Source organism: Perca fluviatilis, chromosome 1 (assembly GCF_010015445.1).
Source record: "Perca fluviatilis chromosome 1, GENO_Pfluv_1.0, whole genome shotgun sequence".
NCBI classification, from domain to species: domain Eukaryota; kingdom Metazoa; phylum Chordata; class Actinopteri; order Perciformes; family Percidae; genus Perca; species Perca fluviatilis.
This window is the reverse complement of record NC_053112.1, coordinates 18,513,259-18,533,440: the sequence shown is the minus strand read 5'-3', so window position 1 is coordinate 18,533,440 and position 20,182 is coordinate 18,513,259. Positions and strand designations below refer to the sequence as shown.

The 20,182-nt window shown below is 43.1% G+C and overlaps 2 protein-coding genes across 3 annotated transcripts in view; both read right to left on the bottom strand.

Moving 5' to 3' along the window:
* Nucleotides 1–8,435, bottom strand: part of zgc:136908 — a 10,322-nt gene extending 1,887 nt beyond the window's left edge. The window contains exons 1-15 of one of the 2 annotated variants that reach the window (XM_039794982.1): nucleotides 8,037–8,435; nucleotides 7,604–7,715; nucleotides 6,845–7,017; nucleotides 6,575–6,717; nucleotides 5,651–5,781; nucleotides 4,555–4,686; nucleotides 4,335–4,437; nucleotides 3,976–4,109; nucleotides 3,669–3,804; nucleotides 3,480–3,592; nucleotides 1,766–1,930; nucleotides 957–1,079; nucleotides 644–856; nucleotides 365–543; nucleotides 116–245 (exon numbers count right to left, since the gene is read on the bottom strand). In XM_039794982.1, coding sequence (XP_039650916.1) covers nucleotides 116–245; nucleotides 365–543; nucleotides 644–856; nucleotides 957–1,079; nucleotides 1,766–1,930; nucleotides 3,480–3,592; nucleotides 3,669–3,804; nucleotides 3,976–4,109; nucleotides 4,335–4,437; nucleotides 4,555–4,686; nucleotides 5,651–5,781; nucleotides 6,575–6,717; nucleotides 6,845–7,017; nucleotides 7,604–7,715; nucleotides 8,037–8,059 — 2,010 coding nt within the window. In that variant the 5' untranslated portion in view covers nucleotides 8,060–8,435. The remainder of the gene's footprint in view (nucleotides 1–115; nucleotides 246–364; nucleotides 544–643; nucleotides 857–956; nucleotides 1,080–1,765; nucleotides 1,931–3,479; nucleotides 3,593–3,668; nucleotides 3,805–3,975; nucleotides 4,110–4,334; nucleotides 4,438–4,554; nucleotides 4,687–5,650; nucleotides 5,782–6,574; nucleotides 6,718–6,844; nucleotides 7,018–7,603; nucleotides 7,716–8,036) is intronic. The other variant, XM_039794991.1, reaches the window with a different exon arrangement.
* Nucleotides 8,436–10,491: 2,056 nt separating this feature from the next.
* samd1b (sterile alpha motif domain containing 1b) lies at nucleotides 10,492–20,146 on the bottom strand. Its single transcript, XM_039794997.1, has 7 exons — nucleotides 18,468–20,146; nucleotides 16,954–17,188; nucleotides 15,540–15,670; nucleotides 14,545–14,587; nucleotides 14,324–14,438; nucleotides 11,747–11,861; nucleotides 10,492–11,620 (listed from the first exon to the last, which is right to left on the bottom strand). Exons 1-7 carry the CDS (start codon nucleotides 19,650–19,652, stop codon nucleotides 11,477–11,479), a joined length of 1,968 nt encoding a protein of 655 aa, XP_039650931.1. The 5' UTR covers nucleotides 19,653–20,146; the 3' UTR covers nucleotides 10,492–11,476.
* Between the last annotated feature and the right edge of the window lie 36 nt (nucleotides 20,147–20,182).

Sequence of the window (20,182 nt, the reverse complement as noted above, 5' to 3'; positions counted from 1 at the left end):
GAGAAATTCATCTCCATATGTGTGTGTGTGTGTGTGTGTGTGTGTGTGTGTGTGTGTGTGTGTGTGTGTGTGTGTGTGTGGTGTGTGTGTGTGTGTGTGTGTGTATATCACTAACTCGTGCGACAGGGGACTTGCGGAGGTTGGCATTTAGGATTGCAGTGCGAGATGGTTTGTCTGGGAGCGGGATGTAGATGAGCTGGTCCAAACGGCCCGGCCGCAGGATGGCAGAGTCTATGATGTCTGGTCTGGTGTGATAAGAGGCGTTAAGAAAGTGAGATGAACATAGAGGTAAAGATCCTCATCTCGACTTCTATTGTACTTACCTCTCAATCCATAATCATTAAATACAAAATCACACATGCACCTGTTTGTGGCTCCAATAATGAAGACATTCTTTTTGTCCGACATGCCGTCCATCTCTGTGAGTATCTGATTGATGACTCTGTCAGCTGCACCACTCCCATCCCCACCTCCGCCTCCTCTAGATTTGGCAATGGAGTCTAACTCGTCGAAAAACAAGATGCAAGGGGCTGCCTGTCTGGCCTGTAGGCAGAGAAGGTCAGCAAGGTTACAGGGTGAAACGAATCCTCTTACTTCTATCCTTCTACAATTATTCATTTTCCTTTCCTTTCTCTGCTCTCACCTTATCAAACACATCTCTGACATTGGCCTCCGATTCTCCAAACCACATGGTCAGCATCTCGGGTCCTTTGATGGAGATAAAGTTTGCTTGGCACTCGTTGGCGATGGCCTTAGCCAGCAGGGTTTTCCCACAGCCCGGAGGGCCGTAGAACAACACTCCACGAGATGGAGTCATACCAAACTTCAGGAACTTGTCCGGATACTCGACAGGGTACTGGGAATAGTGAGATAAAGATGGATGGGATTGTTTATGGGGATTGTGTTTTTTAGATATGTGCAGAGCTTGGCGGTGTGAGTGTGACTGTTTCTTCCACCTGAACGAGCTCTTGCAGTTCTCTCTTGACCTGGTCCAGTCCTCCGACATCCTCCCAGTTCACCTGAGGCACCTCTGCAACAGTCTCTCTCAAAGCTGATGGGTTGCTCTGACTCAGCGCCCACTGAGGGAGGACATGATGAGAGGGAAAGGTAGTCTCGCATTGCCAGACCTTCCTCCACAGCGCTGCGGAGGAGGGTCTGGCTAGTCCACAACATTCCGGGATGGGAGAAAAACATGCTCTGGTTTATTACCATTTCTTTAAACCAATCACAATCATCTTGGGCGGCGCTAAGAGCCATAGGGAGCAACGGCAAAATAGCCTCGAGAAGGAACTTGTTTTGGTGGAACGTGTACGTTCTTAGTTGTGCAACAGATAACTCAGATTGGACAGATATTCTAGCTAGCTGTCTGGATTTACCCTGCAGAGATCTAAAAAAAAGGTTAACCATAGTCCTCATAAATCGACCGGGATTTAAAATGCCAACACAATGAAAGGCCAAGGAAACGAATATCCGGCCTAAATGAGGGACATACGGCAGAATTTCCGGCGGCACTGGAGTAATCCCGGAAGTGGAACGTTGTGTATATAGACTAGGGAAAGGCAATGCCTCTCTCTTCGCTTATTCATTCATTCATTAAAAAATATTCACGTCTACCTCTTATCGTGTGGTTACAAATGACGAGATGCACTGTAGCGTTCATTGAGGGATTAGTACACCCAGATACGGTCTGGAAGAGCAAAAGTCTGTATGTGTGTATTTGCGTGCATGCGTGTGTGTGTGTGTGTGTGTGTGTGTGTGTGTGTACTTGGAAGTCATCCATGGTGACAGCCAGTGAGTTGAGCAGGTCAGCATCAATGGATTCGTCCTCCAGGTCTATGAGGGTCATCTTCTTGCGGATGGCTTGCAGAGCAGCTTCTGAGCACAGAGCAGCCAGGTCGGCGCCTACATGACCATGGGTCTCTTTGGCAATCTGAGATATGTTAATAGATAGATATTACGTTAACGTAAATATTACTTTATTAAACAGCACAAATGCATATAAAGATTGGGTTTGATGCCATCAGAAGGCGGTGTTACATTTTTGTTGATAGCTCAACACTTAAATTAGACACTGACACATTTGATGAAGATATTGTTAGACCTGTGCTGTTACACTGTAATTCCACCCGCATGAGAGTGAATTTTATTGAACTCAATTAAATCGGTTATTGCCAGGTTAGCACCTTGTAGTGTATTTGGTAGCGATGCTGTAATGTTGCTGTGGTGAGGAATCCGCCGACACTGTTTCTTGATTATAAAGGTTTATTTACATCGAAGAATTCAGCATAAATTTACAAGCCCTGCAGAGCTCGGAGAGCGACAGCTTCCCAGATTCTCAACCTGAAGGTGAATATTTATATATCAGATCATCATATCTTTACTAAGAATATGTCACAATTCCCATCTTCCCTTTTCTCAGGGTAGTTTTATTCTCTCAAAAATGGTTCACAATTTACGTTATAGCGTTTTCTGTCTAATTATATCATTGAAAAGTTACAGAAATACAGTGGATTTCATGTAATTGTAATGCTCTTAAAATGCTCATATTATGCTCATTTTCAGGTTCATAATGGTATTTAGATGTTGTACCAGAATAGGTTTATGTGGTTTAATTTTCAGAAAACACTATATATTTGTTGTACTGCACATTGCTGCAGCTCCTCTTTTCACCCTGTGTTGAGCTCTCTGTTTTAGCTACAGAGTGAGGCATCACACTTCTGTACCATCTTTGTTGGGAGTCGCACATGCGCATTAAGTACTGCTAGCTTGTCAGAAGCAGAGTATGAGGGAGTGCCACGCTAGCAGCTAGGCGAGCATTGTAACGTGTTACAAAGTGACGCACGTTCGTCACAGAAGTAAAGGCTGGACTACAATAGAACTGTTAGGAGCAGTTTGTGAACAGTGTTTTCTGTTGGAGATGGTAAGTCCCTTTGGGGTGGACTTTGGGCTTTTTCACTTTGTAAACCTATAACGTGCACAAAAAGATATATGACACAATAAAGGAAAGGGAGAAAGCATAATATGAGCACTTTAAATTAGGAGGGTCTCGAAAATAAAGAATTTGACTTTAATTTAATTCACGAGAAGAAGAAAAAGTCTCAGTTTTTATATTCACTCTCAGCACTTTTATCTCATTGAAGAAAGTTAAACAACGTTATTCTAAATCAGTAACATTTCACAAATTCATTTAATTTCATGGGGAATATATTAAACATATTTTAATATAACAATAAAAATGTTTGTTGTATAAAATGACAGAAAACCCTTTCCAACAGTCTAGAAAAGCAGAAAATCTTCAGAATTAAACAACAATACATCTACGTGTTTGGTGTGTTTGCTTGAAGAAAAGATTTTTGTTGCACAAGAGTTGCATGATTTGTCGATTGACTAATTGTTTCAGCTTTGATTAATTTAGTTGATAATTAATATTATTATCATTAATGATGTTTCTTTTGGCCCGGGCTGCTACACTTTCTCACCCTCTCCAGGTCGATGTCGCCAGCCAGTTTCATGTTTTTGGTGTGGATCTGCATGATCTCCAGTCTGCCTGTCGAATCAGGGATTCCAATATCAATCTCCCGGTCAAACCTGCCTGGAGAGAGACATCGCCATTTAAAAAAAAATAATTGTGTGCGTGTGCGTGTGCGTGTGCGTGTGCGTGTCCTGACCAAAGCGTCTCAGAGCAGGGTCCACACTGTTTGGTCGGTTTGTGGCTGCCATGACAACTACATGAGCTCTTTGCTTCAGGCCATCCATCAGGGTCAGGAGCTGGGAGACTATACGCCTCTCCACTTCACCATGGGTCTACACACACACACACACACACACACACACACACACACACACACACACACACACACACACACACACACACACACACACACACACACACACACACACACACACACACACACAAAAGTTACAGTACAGTGTACAACAGAGACAGGCATTTTGTTCTTGTTCGCTATTGTTTACCTTCTCTCTCTTGGGAGCAATGGCATCCAGCTCATCAATAAAGATGATGGCTGGAGCGTTTTTCTCTGCCTCCTCAAATGCCTTTCTTAGGTTGCTCTCTGACTCTCCCGCCAGCTTACTCATGATCTCCGGACCTTGTCACATAATAATGCACAGCATGTAAAACACATTTTCTCCTACACAGATCTATAAATAAGAACACCAATGAGTACATTGCAATTTCTAATCAGGTTATAGTAACTCTGTATACTTAATTTTAAGTTTCTCACTCACCTGCAAAAACAGTATCAGCTTATTTCTTGCTCTCTTCCTGTGTACAAATGCTCTGACTGTGTCACTGTGTGAAAACAAAGCCTTACCATTGATGAGAAAGAAAAAGGCACCAGTTTCGTTGGCTACAGCCCGGGCCACCAGGGTCTTCCCTGTGCCTGCAGGGCCGTACAGCAGGATTCCTCTGGGGGGCTGAGAGAGAGAATGGAAGAACCCACAGAGTCATTAAAAGAGAATAACCTAATGTTATAATCAAATGAAGCAGAGATAAGAGTGTATGGGGTCAGGGTTTGTGTGTGTATATGACACCTTAACACCGATAGCCTTGAAAAGGCCGGGGTGTCTGAGAGGAAGCTCCACCATCTCTTTAATCTGGGCCAGCTGCTTCCGACAGCCTCCGATGTCGTCGTAGCCGATGTCATTAAGGCTCTCCTCCTCATCCTGTCACAGGGCGATATGCAAGATTCACACCTGGTTGGGTTTGTTCTCAGTCATGAATGCGGTATGCACTCATTGGCCCGGTTCCTGACGCCAATAAGGTGTACATTAAATCACCCAAACTGGGTGACTTTGCTGAAGTTTCTGTTGCAGCATTGTTACCTGCAAAGAATCCATGGATCCCTGCTGCCTGGTTTCATAAGCAGGTTTCCTTGCACCATTAATAGGCCCATTAAAACTTAATTATTATCATTTGGCCACTGTTATGTAGCTTAACCTTAATGCTGTCCAAAAGTGAAATGGAGACTTCCAGAAGTTATTAATATTAAACCAAACATCGTCTCAAGTCAGCTCCAGGAAGATGACAAGATACTTAATTGGCCTGCAGAGTGCCTATCTCAATGAGTTCCATCTCAATTGGATAAGGTGGACCAGACATCTTTGCAGTATGAAAAATATACATCCATGAGGGCATCAAGTCTGTAGACAACCCTGTGTCACAGTTACTACAATATATACAGTATTCTAGCCTAGTTTTCAATATGTAGATCTTTCATACTGGAAAATGACATGAATTAAGTATATTTTTAAAGGCCAACATGCAGACAGAAATTCTAACATTTTAAGTGTCATGTTCATGGAGTTGTTCTGCACTGCAATGTACTATGGACAAGAGAGGGGTGACTGACAGCTTGGGAAAAAGTGACAAATTATGGTAGATGATTCAGCAATGGATTGAACAACAGTTTTGAAAATGAACAATGAACAATTAACTAAAAACATTTTTAAATTGGTCGTTGTGTTCCAAAGTTGCAGTGTATGCATTGGATAATTTCCTACAAACATCAAAGCACATTCCTCCCACACTAACTACCAACATAGTGCATTTAGATAAGTACATATTGTATACTTTCTGAAATGTGTATTATAATATAAAGCTGGTACACAAGCTGAATCTCTCACAGACCTCTCTTTTGATTGGCTCGCCCTCGCAGTAGATGACCGTGTCTGGGGCAACAATGCAGTGGGGGCTGGGGTCAGTCTCCACCACCTTGAACTCCACCGCCCGCATGCTTCCTCTCACCAAGAAGATGTCACCTGGCAGCACGGATAAAAAAGTCACCACCATCATCTACAGTAAGTGTGCTCTAGATCAGGGGTGGGTCTAGAGGGGGAGCCCTGGGTGGCACCTGCCTTGTGCCCCCCCCCAATCCATTGGGCTAGAGTGCTGTCAATCTGACAAATTTGATTTCCATTTGATCAGAGTACTGTCACTTTGCTGCCTGTTCTGCCAATCACTGCCTTTCCATTTGGTAAATGGATATATACTTTAAACACACATTGTATAGCAACTGTGTACTTTGTTGAAATTTTAAGGACAGTTTAGAAGTAGAAACATATTGAACTCACTGTAGAGCACTTGTTGCTGTAAGAAATAAATTGTGTATTACACTTTATTTCTCTTCTGTTTCCTTTCATCTGAAAACTGTGTACAGCAAGGTTTTCTTTGTTCAAGTTTGAAGCAAGTTTATTATAATTGTATAGCACTTTATTTTTATACGGTTCTGTGAAAAAAATCTTCCCAGCCCTTGTCACATGACCAATTAATGTTTCCATGATGACTATCCAAATGTTTGCCTTAAGAGCCTATAGCCCAAAATGTGTATTGTATTTGGACACACAATTTGTTGGAAGTAAAGTGAAATTAATAATGAATGGGATGTGTATTATTTAGCAGAATTACTTTGTGTTATTCTACCATATCCAATAATTCCTATATTTCTAAGCAGGTTTTCTAGGCTGTATTTTGATCAAATCCCCTGGGACAGGATCATGTTATGAACAGAGCTGTTTTACTGTGGTATGATAAGCGGCAGAGGTGTTGCAGTACCTTTATGTATGGGCCGGTAAGCCTCCAGAAAATACGGTTTGAGGAAAACATCAAAGAGGTTTCCTGTAAGGCCCTCGATGGTGTCATCTATAGGGAGGACATGGATCTGCTTCCCATACTTGATATCAGGGCAGGCATGAATACTGCGATAAAACACAAATCAACATCCTGGTTATTCAAGATAATATTGTCAAACCTCACATGTAGGGTCTGGCAAAGCGAGCTAACCATATACCATACGCAAAGATACAGGTGTGAGATCTAGGCTACCTGATGACATCACCAAGCCGGACACGCAGATTGTTGCGCGTCACACGAGTCATGCGGATTCGCTCATGCCCACAGGTTTCATCTGTCAGGACGATGCACACTGTTTGGCGACATTTCCTCCCTCGCAACACCACCGTGTCCCCCCGGAAGAGCTGCAGCTCCTCTGTCTTAATCTAGTGCAAACACACACACACACACACACACACACACACACACACACACACACACACACACACACACACACACACACACACACAAATCTCAGAACACATACAAACATGACTAGGATATATTTATACATATTTACACACACACACACACACACACACACACACACACACGCACGCACGCATGCACACACAGACACACACACACACACACACACACACACACACACACAGATTTGTGGCACTATCTTTGTGGGGACCCGTCACCCCTAACCCTAACCCCGTAACCCTAACCCACATAATGCATTCCCTAGCCCCTTACCCTAACCTTAACCACAACTAAATGCCCAAAATTAACCCTCACCCTAACCATAACCTAATTATATCCCTAATCCTAAAACCAAGTCTTAACCCTCAAACAGCCCTTTAAACTTGTGGGGTCCAGCATTTTGGCCCCCACAAAGCTGTCGGGACCCCACAAGTATACTGGACTCACGGTTTTTGGGCCCCACGAATAAAGTTAAACAAGAACACACACACACACACACACACACACACACACACACACACACACACACACACACACACACACCAGTGACAGGCTGACAATGCTGCTGTCTTCATTGAGAGCTTCGTCCACAATGAGTCTGTTCGGTCTGTGTTTCTGTTTCAGGATGGCAGTGGAGAAATCTTCTCCCTTTGGGCTTTCCAAACAAGAGACACATTATGACTCTCTCACATGCAGACTCTGCACTTGTAGCTCTAATTTCCTCATGTGACACAGAGCTGTATTTAGACTCTCTTTAGCTCTGTGCGTAGCAACTACATGAGCCTGTACACATAAAAACATATATTTAATTCTTTAATCATTTTGAGTTTAATGTAAAACGTATATTTTGTATATATATATATATTTTAACTTGATCACCTGCACATCCAACTTGCACATTGATTTTTATGCCACAGTTTTATGCCACAAACAATGTCAATACTAGATATTGTCCACATGCAGCTGTTTCACTCACTCTGCTCCTCCAGAGCCTGGCATGACTGGTCTCCTTGGTCTAGTCAGATATCCGATGTTTTTAACACTAGATCTACCCCGTCACTGTCCTCTGCAGTTGTTTACTGTGGTGAATTCAGGGGCTGCTCTTGTATAGTCTGATTTCTGCTGTGATCAGTGCCAAAGGTTTCAGGTTCTGCCTGACCTGACCTGAACTGCCCTGGTGTGGTTTTGGTCTTCCTGGAGCCAAGTTCCCAGCAGAGAGTCTCAGTCTTTTGTTCTTCCTCTGCCTTGAACCAACATGTTTGTGGGAGCTGCAACAGGTCTCTTTTTCAGTGAAGATATAAATATTCCAATCTGCCTCCCTGTCTTATTTGTAACCCCATCATCATCATCATCAGACACGCACACACACACACACACACACACACACACACACACACACACACACACACACACAAACAGATCCCAAGCACTTACCTTGGAGAGTGTCCCAGGACAGATATAGCGTGATACCCGACTCTTACCAGCAAATGCAGGCACAAGTCCCTGGCTGATCATGGAAAATACTTCCAGGCTTACTCTGAAATATTTATAGGTCAAAATAAATGCTGTATAGAGCTTTTTTTCCCCAAAAGAAATGACTTATATTCTCATCCGTCCCATTTGGATAAGTCTTATCTTTTCTAAAATGCAGCATGGTCTTTCCTCCCTCGACTCCATGCCGTTGTGAGTGAAGGGAGTAGCTGTTGTAACCCAGCTGCTTTGTTGTTGGATTCCCTCCCTCACACACTCTACATATGCACATTTGTGCATGTGTGTGTACCAGACACAACCCTCACAAACATGCACATTATTTATACATGCAACACACACACACACACACACACACACACACACACACACACACACTCTCTCTCTCTCTCTCTCTCTCTCAGAATGGACACATTGTGGTATTTTAATTAAAACTTTTATTGCTAAAATTTTCCTTTAACAAAGAACTTGAGACAAGCAACAAGAGCATATACACACTTTACAATACCCTTGTGAGAATTTGGACTCAAACACAGCTGTCCTTTCCTACAGATTTGACTAATGAGAATGAAATGATCTGAATGCTAACAGGGGCAACAAATACCATAGCATACAGCTTCAACTAAGTGGAATAACCTGAAAATGTGTTCTTGGAAGTTGCAAAGAAAGTGAAAGGGAAGGGGGAAATGAGGGGAAAGAGGTAGAGGAGGTTTAAATGCACAAAGAAACACTGATGTGAACATCAGGGAGTGGATAGTGGACTGAAAACCTTCATAAAATGAAACCAATATGCTGAAAAAAGGGAATACAAACATACAAATATGCAAACAAACAGTCATTTTATAATGCATGCACAGAGGAGATGCCAAACCTGGAATGTATGCCCTTTACAGTGAAGGTGGGAATGAGATATGTGATCATGACAGCATTTGGTTTCTAAGATTTGACCGGTAAAACAGTTCAAAATGCTGGTGGTATGAGATTAGTTGATTGATTGACTCAGCTTTACCCTGCAATAACATCATTTATCATTTAAAAAAAAAAAATTTACAGATGGAGGCTGATGTATAAAATTGACTGATTATTAATATATACACTATAATATTTAGTTGAGAGTTGATTGCTCTGCTGATTTCAGTTCAGTTATCTGGCATGTTTGATCAACATTTCTACAGCCGACTATGAGGCGAGTTTCATAAAGATATTTTAGATGGGTCTGTAGCGTTAGTTGCAGACTTATTTTAAGCCTAAAAACCTAACCATTCTACTCTAACTCTAAACTAAGAGTTATGTTTCCACCGTACCAATCAGTGACACCTGCTGACCAGTGGCACCAAATGACCCCCAAAAAAACCTTTGTAGGAAATATACAGCAGCGAGGACATCGCCAGTCGTTTTCAATTGTCCAGAGTAGGGATGGGTACCGAAACGCGCTGCCAATAGGGCACTGGTTCCGACGTAAACGGTAGTAAGGAGACCGAATAAGAACGAAAATTTCGGTGCCTGACTTTTTTTTTTTTTTTTTAAGCATCGCTGCACGGGATGCTACGTTACCGTTAGCTAGTAGCAGGATTAAATACAATGGTTAAAATGCTGACAGCTTACGTTAAGCGGTGTAAAGTGTGACTGTATTTCCCTGTAGAGGATTCCAACACCGGGACGTAACAGTCTGACTGCAGCTACCGTTCACTTGAAACTCGCCAGCCTTGTGGTGTATTTTAAGTTATTGTAAAATACCCTTTTCCCATCTGGTGTTTGTTTTTGTCGTTTACCGGCAATTTACTGGTGAAATAAGTCATTGTTATTACATTATTAATCAATCACTTCATTTTGACCATATGGCTTTAGAAATAAACAAGCCGTTCTTTAATGTCGCCAACTGTCTTTTTTTGCTCCTTTTTTATATTTTATATTATATACATTATGAATATATTATATATATTTCGGTTCAGGCACCGGCACCGTTTTAAAAGTATCGTTTTAGCACCGGTATTGGAAAAAACCCAAACGATACCCAACCCTAGTCTAGAGATACTATCCTGAGCCTGACTGACGAGTTCTGCCACATTAAGAAGCCACAGCATCTCAGCTCTGCGATTTTTATTTCAATGGAAGTTTTTGTATTCTTACTGTATACTCTTTGCTGAACTTTTCCAGGAAAAATTTCCTTGTAATAATTGAATCCTTTCAGCATGCGACCATCTTCTGCTGCAGTGAAACGAGCTGAGCAGTTTAATGCAGCCATGTTTTTACCATCGGCAGTCTTAATTTAATTTAGTAGGGAAATTATCAGCTTATTGCTTTGACCTACGGCCTTCTGCACTAGGCCGTGAATCTGGCACCGGATTCTAGTCTGACATATAGGGTGGATATTTGACGGGTCAGCATCCCAACCATCCGCTCCAGCTTCTGGGAATGTGTTTAATCTGGTCAACTTCTTATTTGTTGCACCACAGCCCCAAAAGAACAAAAGGAAATTTACTTCCACACAGAATTAACCAGACCTTCTTCAAAATGTGCATAAAGGTCAGCACAAAATAACAGTTTAAAAACAAACCATCTTGCACAGTTTAGTCGAGAAAGTGCTTGATCATTGGAAATAATGAAATAATTATAATTTTTTACCTCTGTATCTGAAAATTGTATGAGTCTACTTTCTCCCATCAACATTTGTGCTCGGTTTGGTAGAAAATCCCTGTTATCCAGGAAATCCAGTCTCATTTCTGTTTGTTGTTTCTGAACCAGAGCAGTCACAGAGGGCCAGAGCGAGAGAAAACTAGGTGGGTGTGTGTGTGTGTGTGCGTGCATGTGTGCTGTTTGACATGAGATGAAAAGTGAAGTGTATAGTATATCATGCATACACTTTTATAGGATTACTTGAGCTATGTGTAGATACAGACATAACAGTCTCTATGTGCATTTTCATTGTTAACAGTCATCATCCTCAAAATGTGTTTTCTGCAGGACCTTTACATGACGCTCATAGATCTTGAGGGCGGGGCCAAGTCTGATCGAAAGGCCAGTCAAAACATCATTACGCTGCATGAGGAGAAGAGACTTGCCATCGATTTCCTAATGAAGAGAGCAAAGCAACGTGGGTAAGTAGATGTAGGTTACAACTGTTAAAGGTTCAAGTACAGCCATTATTCCTTGTCTCTGGTGGCCTCTAGTGGTTGTTAAAGGGGATAACAGGCTCACCTGGGTCCTGAAGGCAGCAGCCTGCTCGGGGAAACCTGCTGTTGTGAAATAACTGACCACATCAGACACTGTCCAGTCCACCGGGCTCCCACTGGTCCCCTCAGACTTCAGAAACCTAGAGAGATGAGGAAAAGGGCGGTTGGCCCATTACAAAACCTGCAGGAGGATGTTAAAATTCGTAACTTCTAAAGTTATATCAGAGCTGAAAATTGAATAAAAGAATGTTGTGTTGTGTTGTTTTTATCTATGGTTTTAATGGGTGTTTTTGCCCTGTGTTATTGTTATAAGTTTTGGTTTATTAGATATGGGAGCACTGTGATTTCCATGTTGTTTTTTTTTAAGTCTTTTTATTGGGGTTCTGGTATTCAATACACACATTTCCGTTCCAGCTATGTACAGTACAGGCCAAAAGATTGGACACACGTTCTCATTCAATGCGTTTCCTTTATTTTCATGACTATTTACATTGTAGATTCTCACTGAAGGCATCAAAACTATGAATGAACACATATGGAATTATTTACTTAACAAAAAAGTGTGAAATAACTGAAAACATGTCTTATATTTTAGATTCCCCAAAGTAGCCACCCTTTGCTCTGATTACTGCTTTGCACACTCTTGGCATTCTCTTGATGAGCTTCAAGAGGTAGTCACCTGAAATGGTTTTCCAACAGTCTTGAAGGAGTTCCCAGAGATGCTTAGCACTTGTTGGCCCTTTTGCCTTCACTCTGCGTTCCAGCTCACCCCAAACCATCTCGATTGGGTTCAGGTCCAGTGACTGTGGTGGCCAGGTCATCTGGCACAGCACTCCATCACTCTCCTTCTTGGTCAAATAGCCCTTACACAGCCTGGAGGTGTGTTTGGGGTCATTGTTCTGTTAATAAATGATGGTCCAACTAAACGCAAACCGGATGGGATGGCATGTCGCTGCAGGATGCTGTGGTAGCCATGCTGGTTCAGTATGCCTTCAATTTTGAATAAATACCCAACAGTTTCACCAGCAAAGCACCCCCAACACCATCACACCTCCTCCTCCATGCTTCACGGTGGGAACCAGGCATGAAGAATCCATCCGTTCACCTTTTCTGCGTCGCACAAAGACACGGCGGTTGGAACCAAAGATCTCAAATTTGGACTCATCAGACCAAAGCACAGATTTCCACTGGTCTAATGTCCATTCCTTGTGTTTGTGTGTGTTGTGGCCCAAACAAATCTCCTTAGCAGGGGTTTCCTAGCAGCTACTTGACCATGAAGGCCTGATTCGCGCAGTCTCCTCTTAACAGTTGTTCTAGAGATGTGTCTGCTGCTAGAACTCTGTGTGGCATTCATCTGGTCTCTAATCTGAGCTGCTGTTAACTTGCAATTTCTGAGGCTGGTGACTCAGATGAACTTATCCTCAGCAGCAGAGGTGACTCTTGGTCTTCCTTTCCTGGGGGGTCCTCATGTGAGCCAGTTTCGTTGTAGCGCTTGATGGTTTTTGCGACTGCAATTGGGGACACATTCAAAGTTTTCGCAATTTTTCGGACTGACTGACCTTCATTTGTTAAAGTAATGATGGCCACTCGTTTCTCTTTACTTAGCTGATTGGTTCTTGCCATAATATGAATTCTAACAGTTGTCCAATAGGGATGTCCGCTGTGTATTAACCTGACTTCTGCACAACACAACTGATGGTCCCAACCCCATTAATAAGGGAAAAAATTTCACTAATTAACCCTGACAAAGCACACCTGTGAAGTGAAAACCATTTCAGGTGACTACCTCATGAAGCTCATTGAGAGAACACCAAGGGTTTGCAGCGCTATCAAAAAAGCAAAGGGTGGCTACTTTGAAGAAACTAGAATATAAGACATGTTTTCAGTTATTTCACACTTTTTTGTTAAGTACATAATTCCATATGTGTTCATTCATAGTTCTGATGCCTTCAGTGAGAATCTACAATGTAAATAGTCATGAAAATATAGAAAACGCATTGAATGAGAAGGTGTATCCAAACATTTGGCCTGTACTGTATAGAACCACTTTTTCCATGAAATGAACATAACAAAAGAGAGAAAAAAAGAAAAAACACAGCAGGGCTCGCACCATATACAGTCTATGGCTCGCACTATACACACATCATAAAAAAAATAAAAATAAGAACAAACACAGCAGGGCTCGCACTATACACATCATACTAAAAAAAAAAAGTGAGACATACCCCTAAAATAATTATAAAATAACCTAAAACATAATGACAAGACAGACACACACCACCGTGCAGGCCTAGTTATATTCAAATTGCTAGAACAGGCTGTAGTCAGATCCTGTTGTTAGTTGGGTGAGACAAAGTTCAGTCCAGAGGGGTCCACCGTGGCCAGAACTGGTTGCCATATCTTGATGGATTTCCATGTTTTTAGTAATGAATACATTTTTAACTTTAATTTTGTGTAAATAAGCTTCTGTTTGCCAACAAGTTCACAACATCTTACTTGACTTAAAAGGTGATGATAAGAGGGGTAAGGTAAGAGGGGAGCAGACACTACCAAGCCAATGAGTCTGTCTTCAGTGTCTCTCCAGTATCTCTGCTGTACTTACCCTCCAGTGCTAACTCCGTTCATCCCTCGTTCCTCAGATGTGCTGGAGTCCTTCGGGGAGGCAGTGGGTGTGAGCAGGCAGGACGACACTCCAACCTCTGTCTTAGACTCCAAGCCTACGATGGAAAAACAAATTAAGTACATTCTGATTACCTGTCATCATTGCTAGCCACCAAACACATACACACAGACTTTGATATTATCTGAAAAAGCAGAACTCACTGTTAAAGCCTGAGGAGGTGTGGTTGTTTCTGTCATGCTGCATCTGATTATGTAGGTGGAGAGAAGAGAGGGAGTCAAACAAAGATGCAAATAAATGAACATGACAAAAATAAGATATCTGCTCCCTGGAACAAGGCAACATCACTAGAAAGAGTGGCAGAGAAAATATCATGTTGAAAGCATCAGAGTAATATGACCTCCTCCTAAACTCAAGGATGAAAGGAGCTGACTGTGTCACGCATCATGACAACTACAACTGCTAAGTCACCCACAATTCCTATATATCATATTAGTAGTACTTTTAATAAGGTAAATTATCTTAATACTTCTTCCATCACTGGTTAAGGGATTTGAGATGTGGGATATGATTTTAGAACATATCCAACATCTGGGGTATTTTTAGCCTTTATCAACCCTTATGTTGTCTTCCCATCAACCATGCAACTTTATGATTTTCTAGTTTTTTTTTCCAACGTTTGACACTTTTGTCACTTTTATCCAAGTATTTTTTGTCAAGTTTTTTTTTTAAACTTTTTTTCCCAACTGTTTGGGTGTCTTTTTCAACATTTTTGTCACCTTTTTCAACATTCTTTTATATAAAAAAAAAATATCTTCAAATGCTATAAAATTGAATAAAAAACCCAAATTCAAGTAGTGAACTGATCATCTGATCATTTATTTTACTTGTGAAGAGTAATAGTTGTACGGAACCATCCACGTTATTTTTTGTTTTTAATTTGGTTGAAAGAAAACAAAAATTTCTGATATAGAAACTTTTTGAAAATGGGTCAAATTTGACCCGAGGAAAACAGGAGGGTTAAAGACTGTAGTAGAGAAATGACGGGAGACATGCAACAAAGGTCCCCAGTTAGACTCTAACGAAGGGCGCTGTATTTCATGGCTGGCGTTAGAGTAATTTTGACCTGTTTTGATAATGCACGGAACATCATACAACAATAAAAAGCAACAGGACAGATGCACATGCTTGCACTTACTTGTGCCTCCGTATATAGCTGATCAGGGACGACAGCTCTCTCCTCCAAGTGTGTGCTGTTACATTGTGACAGGGTAGCTCCCTGAACAGGTGGACACGGCGTCCTGGTTAGGGAATCAAGCCGGCACATCCCTGTGAGACCAGCAGCCAAACCCAGACAAAAAGAGTGAAGAGAAAAAATTAAAGACCAGCTTTTACTTATTATTATTATTATTATTATTATTATTATTATTAGTAGTAGTAGTAGTAGTAGTAATAGTCAAAATGTATAGTGAACAATAGTATTGATATTAAAATTAAACACACAAAATGTATTTAAACAGTAATTTAAAAAACAAAGTCATAAAATAGTGTTTCACATCAGAAACAAATTACAAAAAACAAAAACAGTAATATTTAAATAACCGTTAATGAGGTCAACAGTAAAGTAATTATGTAATATATTAGTAAGAGTTAGAAAACATTTTCCTACAAAAGTTTAAAAAGTTTAAAGTAGAAGTAGTAGTCATGATAGTACTAGGGGAGACGGTTGTAAAACTGGGTTGACCAATTTGCAGCGGTGATGTCTTTAATATCGTACACTCCCATTTCCTTTTAGAGCTCTCAGGAGAAGTGGCAAGTCAGCAAAAAAAAAAAAAAAGTAACAAAGATTATTTTTTGCCTAGCATTCATTGTATTGTAGATACAATGGTTGACTCACACAAACTAAGGAAAAAAGTAGTTTTTCCGTTTAATTTGATGCTTTGCATTCATGCCCGTTAAAACCCACATGCTAAAACAGTTAGCTATGTAATGGCTGCTTGGCGTGGGGATAGTTGTGCGTTTCTGTAGTTCATTTAATGTGTAGTACATTGTAAGCCTGGGACCAAAAAAAGCCTGCAACCCAGGGGAACCCATCTACATTTGCCACAACTGTGACAGTGATTGAACCCTTATGTGAATCATGCACATTCAGGAAGAAAATACATGAACACATTCACAGCAATTGTTTGTTGTGCTAAATGTAAAGTTTTAGAAGAAATAGGGCTTGTTTATTTTAAGGCACTTTTACTTTATTCTTCAATGATGTTGTTGCATAAGTATGAATCTTATTTCAGCAAATTACCTCTCATTGTTACATCTATCCCCAGTTATTGACACAACTCACCCCAGTAGTGAGGTAGGTTGTAACAATGTCACATAATCTGTGATTGTGTAGTAGACACCCAAGTAAGTTGTATTTACAGTAAACGAATATGGGTACCATGTATCAAAATTTGAGAGATCTAGCACAAACAACCACTGAGTTACTGATGCTCAAACAAAAGGTGTTATACCATCCCGTCTCCCCTTAACAGAGGAAGGTTACTAGTGATAACTAGAACCTTTAAATCAGACGCTGCACATAGCCTATCCACGCACACACGCACGCACACCTTTGCCAAAGTGCTGCTGCTGGGGGCTCTCCTCCTTAGATGCTGTCTGGATCTCAGCATCTTCTGTGGTTTTCTCAATGAGCTCTGGTTCGGTTGTCATGGCTACAGGGGTAGGTCCTCCTTCCTCTTCAGAACTCCGGGGATCATCCTCCTCCTCTTCCTCATTCTCTTCCCGTTCCTCTTCTTCACTGGCTGTTTCCATCGGCTCATTCTCCTGGAGAGAAGGGGCCGGCGGCTGCAATGAAAGATAACGTTTTATATATATATATATATATATATATATATATATATATATATATATATATATATATATATATATATATATACACATACATACACACACACACATATGTCTCCATTCAACAAAAGGAAGTGGAGATAACGCACATCCTCGGAGATGAATGGGCAACACTTGAGTTTGAGGGAAGTTCTCATTCAGGTTGCACTCATTGGAACCTAGCTGATCAGAGCTTTAAACGGTAGCCTATAAAAATAAGTAGCTAGATGACAAATACCTCCCACTTAGAGAAAAACACAGATAGGCCATCAGAAATACCGATAGCCGCCTACTTACTTAGCCTACTCAAGTCTGCACCCACAAGGGAGGGGGGAGGAGAGCGTGCTGTCAGAAATAATACAAAGGATTTTATGAGGCACGGAATGAGAGATGCGAGGGGAAGAGGGAAACAAAACTACGGGGTCAGAAACTCGCCACACGAAATGAAATATAGCCTATATGCTACATGAACAAACGTGATGCTCGGCTGTTTGGGCTGAGTCGTCCGCCGGCCTGCGCGACAGAGCAGCGCCCAGATGAGAGCGGCAGCGGCACGTCTCAAGTTTGCACAGACACCGCATACTGCGCGGCAGGCCCAGACACTCCGCGCTCTGTTCCGCGCAGCTAAAGTTCCTGAGAGCGAAATTAAATCTTCTTATTGACCACAAATAGTGAGATGTGGCACTGGCAACGACAACAGAACCGGCCCGTGCTCGATCCGTGCAGAGACGCTCTTTATAGTGCGCGCGCTCATCCTGGGAGCCGGGGAAGCCGCCTGCTTCTTTGTGCAGGAAGCAGAGCCGCGCGCACGCGCGCACGCCCGCCCGCCCGCACACACACACACACACACACACACACACACACACACACACACACACACACACACACACACACACACACACACACACACACACACACACACACACATATTAACCGAGGCTACAGAGGACACACGCAACACAGGCACGGTCGCATCCCGCTGACAATTAATGAAACAACAATTACCCTATCTTCCTAAATGTGGGAAATCCCTCCTGAACACTTTTTGCATCTAAAACATCGGGTTTGAACAAGAAATAAACATATTTGGCGAGGGAAGCCGAGCGCATCCTGGTGCCGTGTGCGCGGTTTTAACCAGTGATCATTAATTTATCGGCAAGCCATCAAGCTGTCGCTGTTCGGCGCCCTGTACAACCGGGACGTGTTGGAAATACTGAGTTAGCAGTGCAGCGCCCACCTTTTTCACAGTGTGCGCGTCCTGCAGTGCGCTCTTTACAAGACTGTCAGCGGACGCCTTCTTCGGCATCGGCTTCTCCACCACCATCCCCCTCAGAGGAAGAGTGATGTTCCCGCAGCGGCTCCTGCGCAGCCTGCCCCTCGCCACCTCTCTCTCCATGACCACTTTGACTTTGCCTCGGGTCAGCTTCTCCTCCGACAGCCGGTCCTGGCTGCTCAGATAGCCCAAAATCTCCTTCAGCCCGAGCGGCTTCACGTGGCCTCTGGTCGCGGTGCCCCCACGCAAGCTCTTCTCGGATAGGCTGCGGACAGAAGCCACCAATCTGTCGCCCAGGTCGGAGTTGGCGTAGTTCCCCGCAGTTTTTGTGCCCCCTCCTCCTCCGACTTGAAGTTTGGGCTTGAGGAGCTCAGTCTGCTTCTGCCTCTGTTGTTGCGGGAGGCTGCTGGCGCTCCTAGAGCAAGTTTTGTTCTGGGTGTCATCTCCGGACAAACACGACTCCTTTTCTCCGCAAACTGCATCGGCTTTGCTCGGCGGTAACTTGCTGGCATCACCGCTGCCGCCGTGTGCGTTTGTTCTGTGACAGAGACCGGGCGAAGGGCAGTTCCGCACTCCCTGCGGTCCTAATCCCTTGTCTGTCGGCGCACTTGCTTTCTCCTCTTTACAGCAGCTCCCGACAGCGCAGCCCGTTGTTGCGCCACAACTGAGGCACCCGTTTCCGCTACTCGGGCTGGCGGCGGCAGGCTCGAGCTTCTTCTCGGTTGTGCTGGCTGGTGTTTGAGTGTGGGAATCTGGGCTGGGCTCCGAGTCCTCCTCTCCCTCCTCCTGGTCGGTGAAGCTGTGCGCACTGTCGCCGTTGTTGTTCATATGGTCGTGTTTGGTCCGCTCCCTCGCTGCCTCCGCGCTGCTGCTGCTGCTGCTGCCAGCGGCCGTAAACTCACTCTTCTTTCTGCTTTTCCTCTGCACCTTCGCCGCATTTCGGTACGATATGGACCCCTTGTAGCTAACTTTGAGCACCGTCTGCTCTTGAATCAGTTTTTCCAGTTCTGTCCTGGTTCGGTCCGGGTCTGACCCGTGTCGTCTCCGGACCATTCGACAAATCCTCTCTAGATCCGGACGGGCTTTCCTCGAGCGGAGAGAGTCGATCGTTTCCAGGATCCACTCTCGGTACTTATTGGGCTCGGACATCTTCTCCTGCTTTAAGTGCGGATGGGGTTTGGCCCGAGTGTGTCTTATCCCCCCTGTGCTGTTTCACAAGTGACGCTGTGTCAAAGCTGCGAAGCCAGAGTGCGATCCCCGGCTGGAGAATAAGGACGGAAGCCTGGCTGGTGTACGCTTTCGTTCGTTGGCCACATTGTGCGCTTAAGGTGGACCGAAGATGGCGCCTAGGTCTCCACCACAGACGCAAATGGCATTTAAGGTGGAATTGGCTGTCTTTTAACGCACCGTGTTCTTTGTTCGCAGTCTCGATAGTCTCGTTTATAACAATCTGATTTGAACACAAAGAAACACCAACGCGCAGTACAACCACAGAGCAAAGGAGATGGTTGAGTTGTTGTCGTGCTTTTAAGCGTTATAGCGAATCAGACTGAGCCGTGCGGTCAACAGATGGGTGGATGGCGGCTCCATTCCGCATCAGGCGGCAGTGATGATGGATGTCTGACCTCCAGGCTACAACACTCACGCTACATTTCAAATATGTCATCTCCTACAATTCG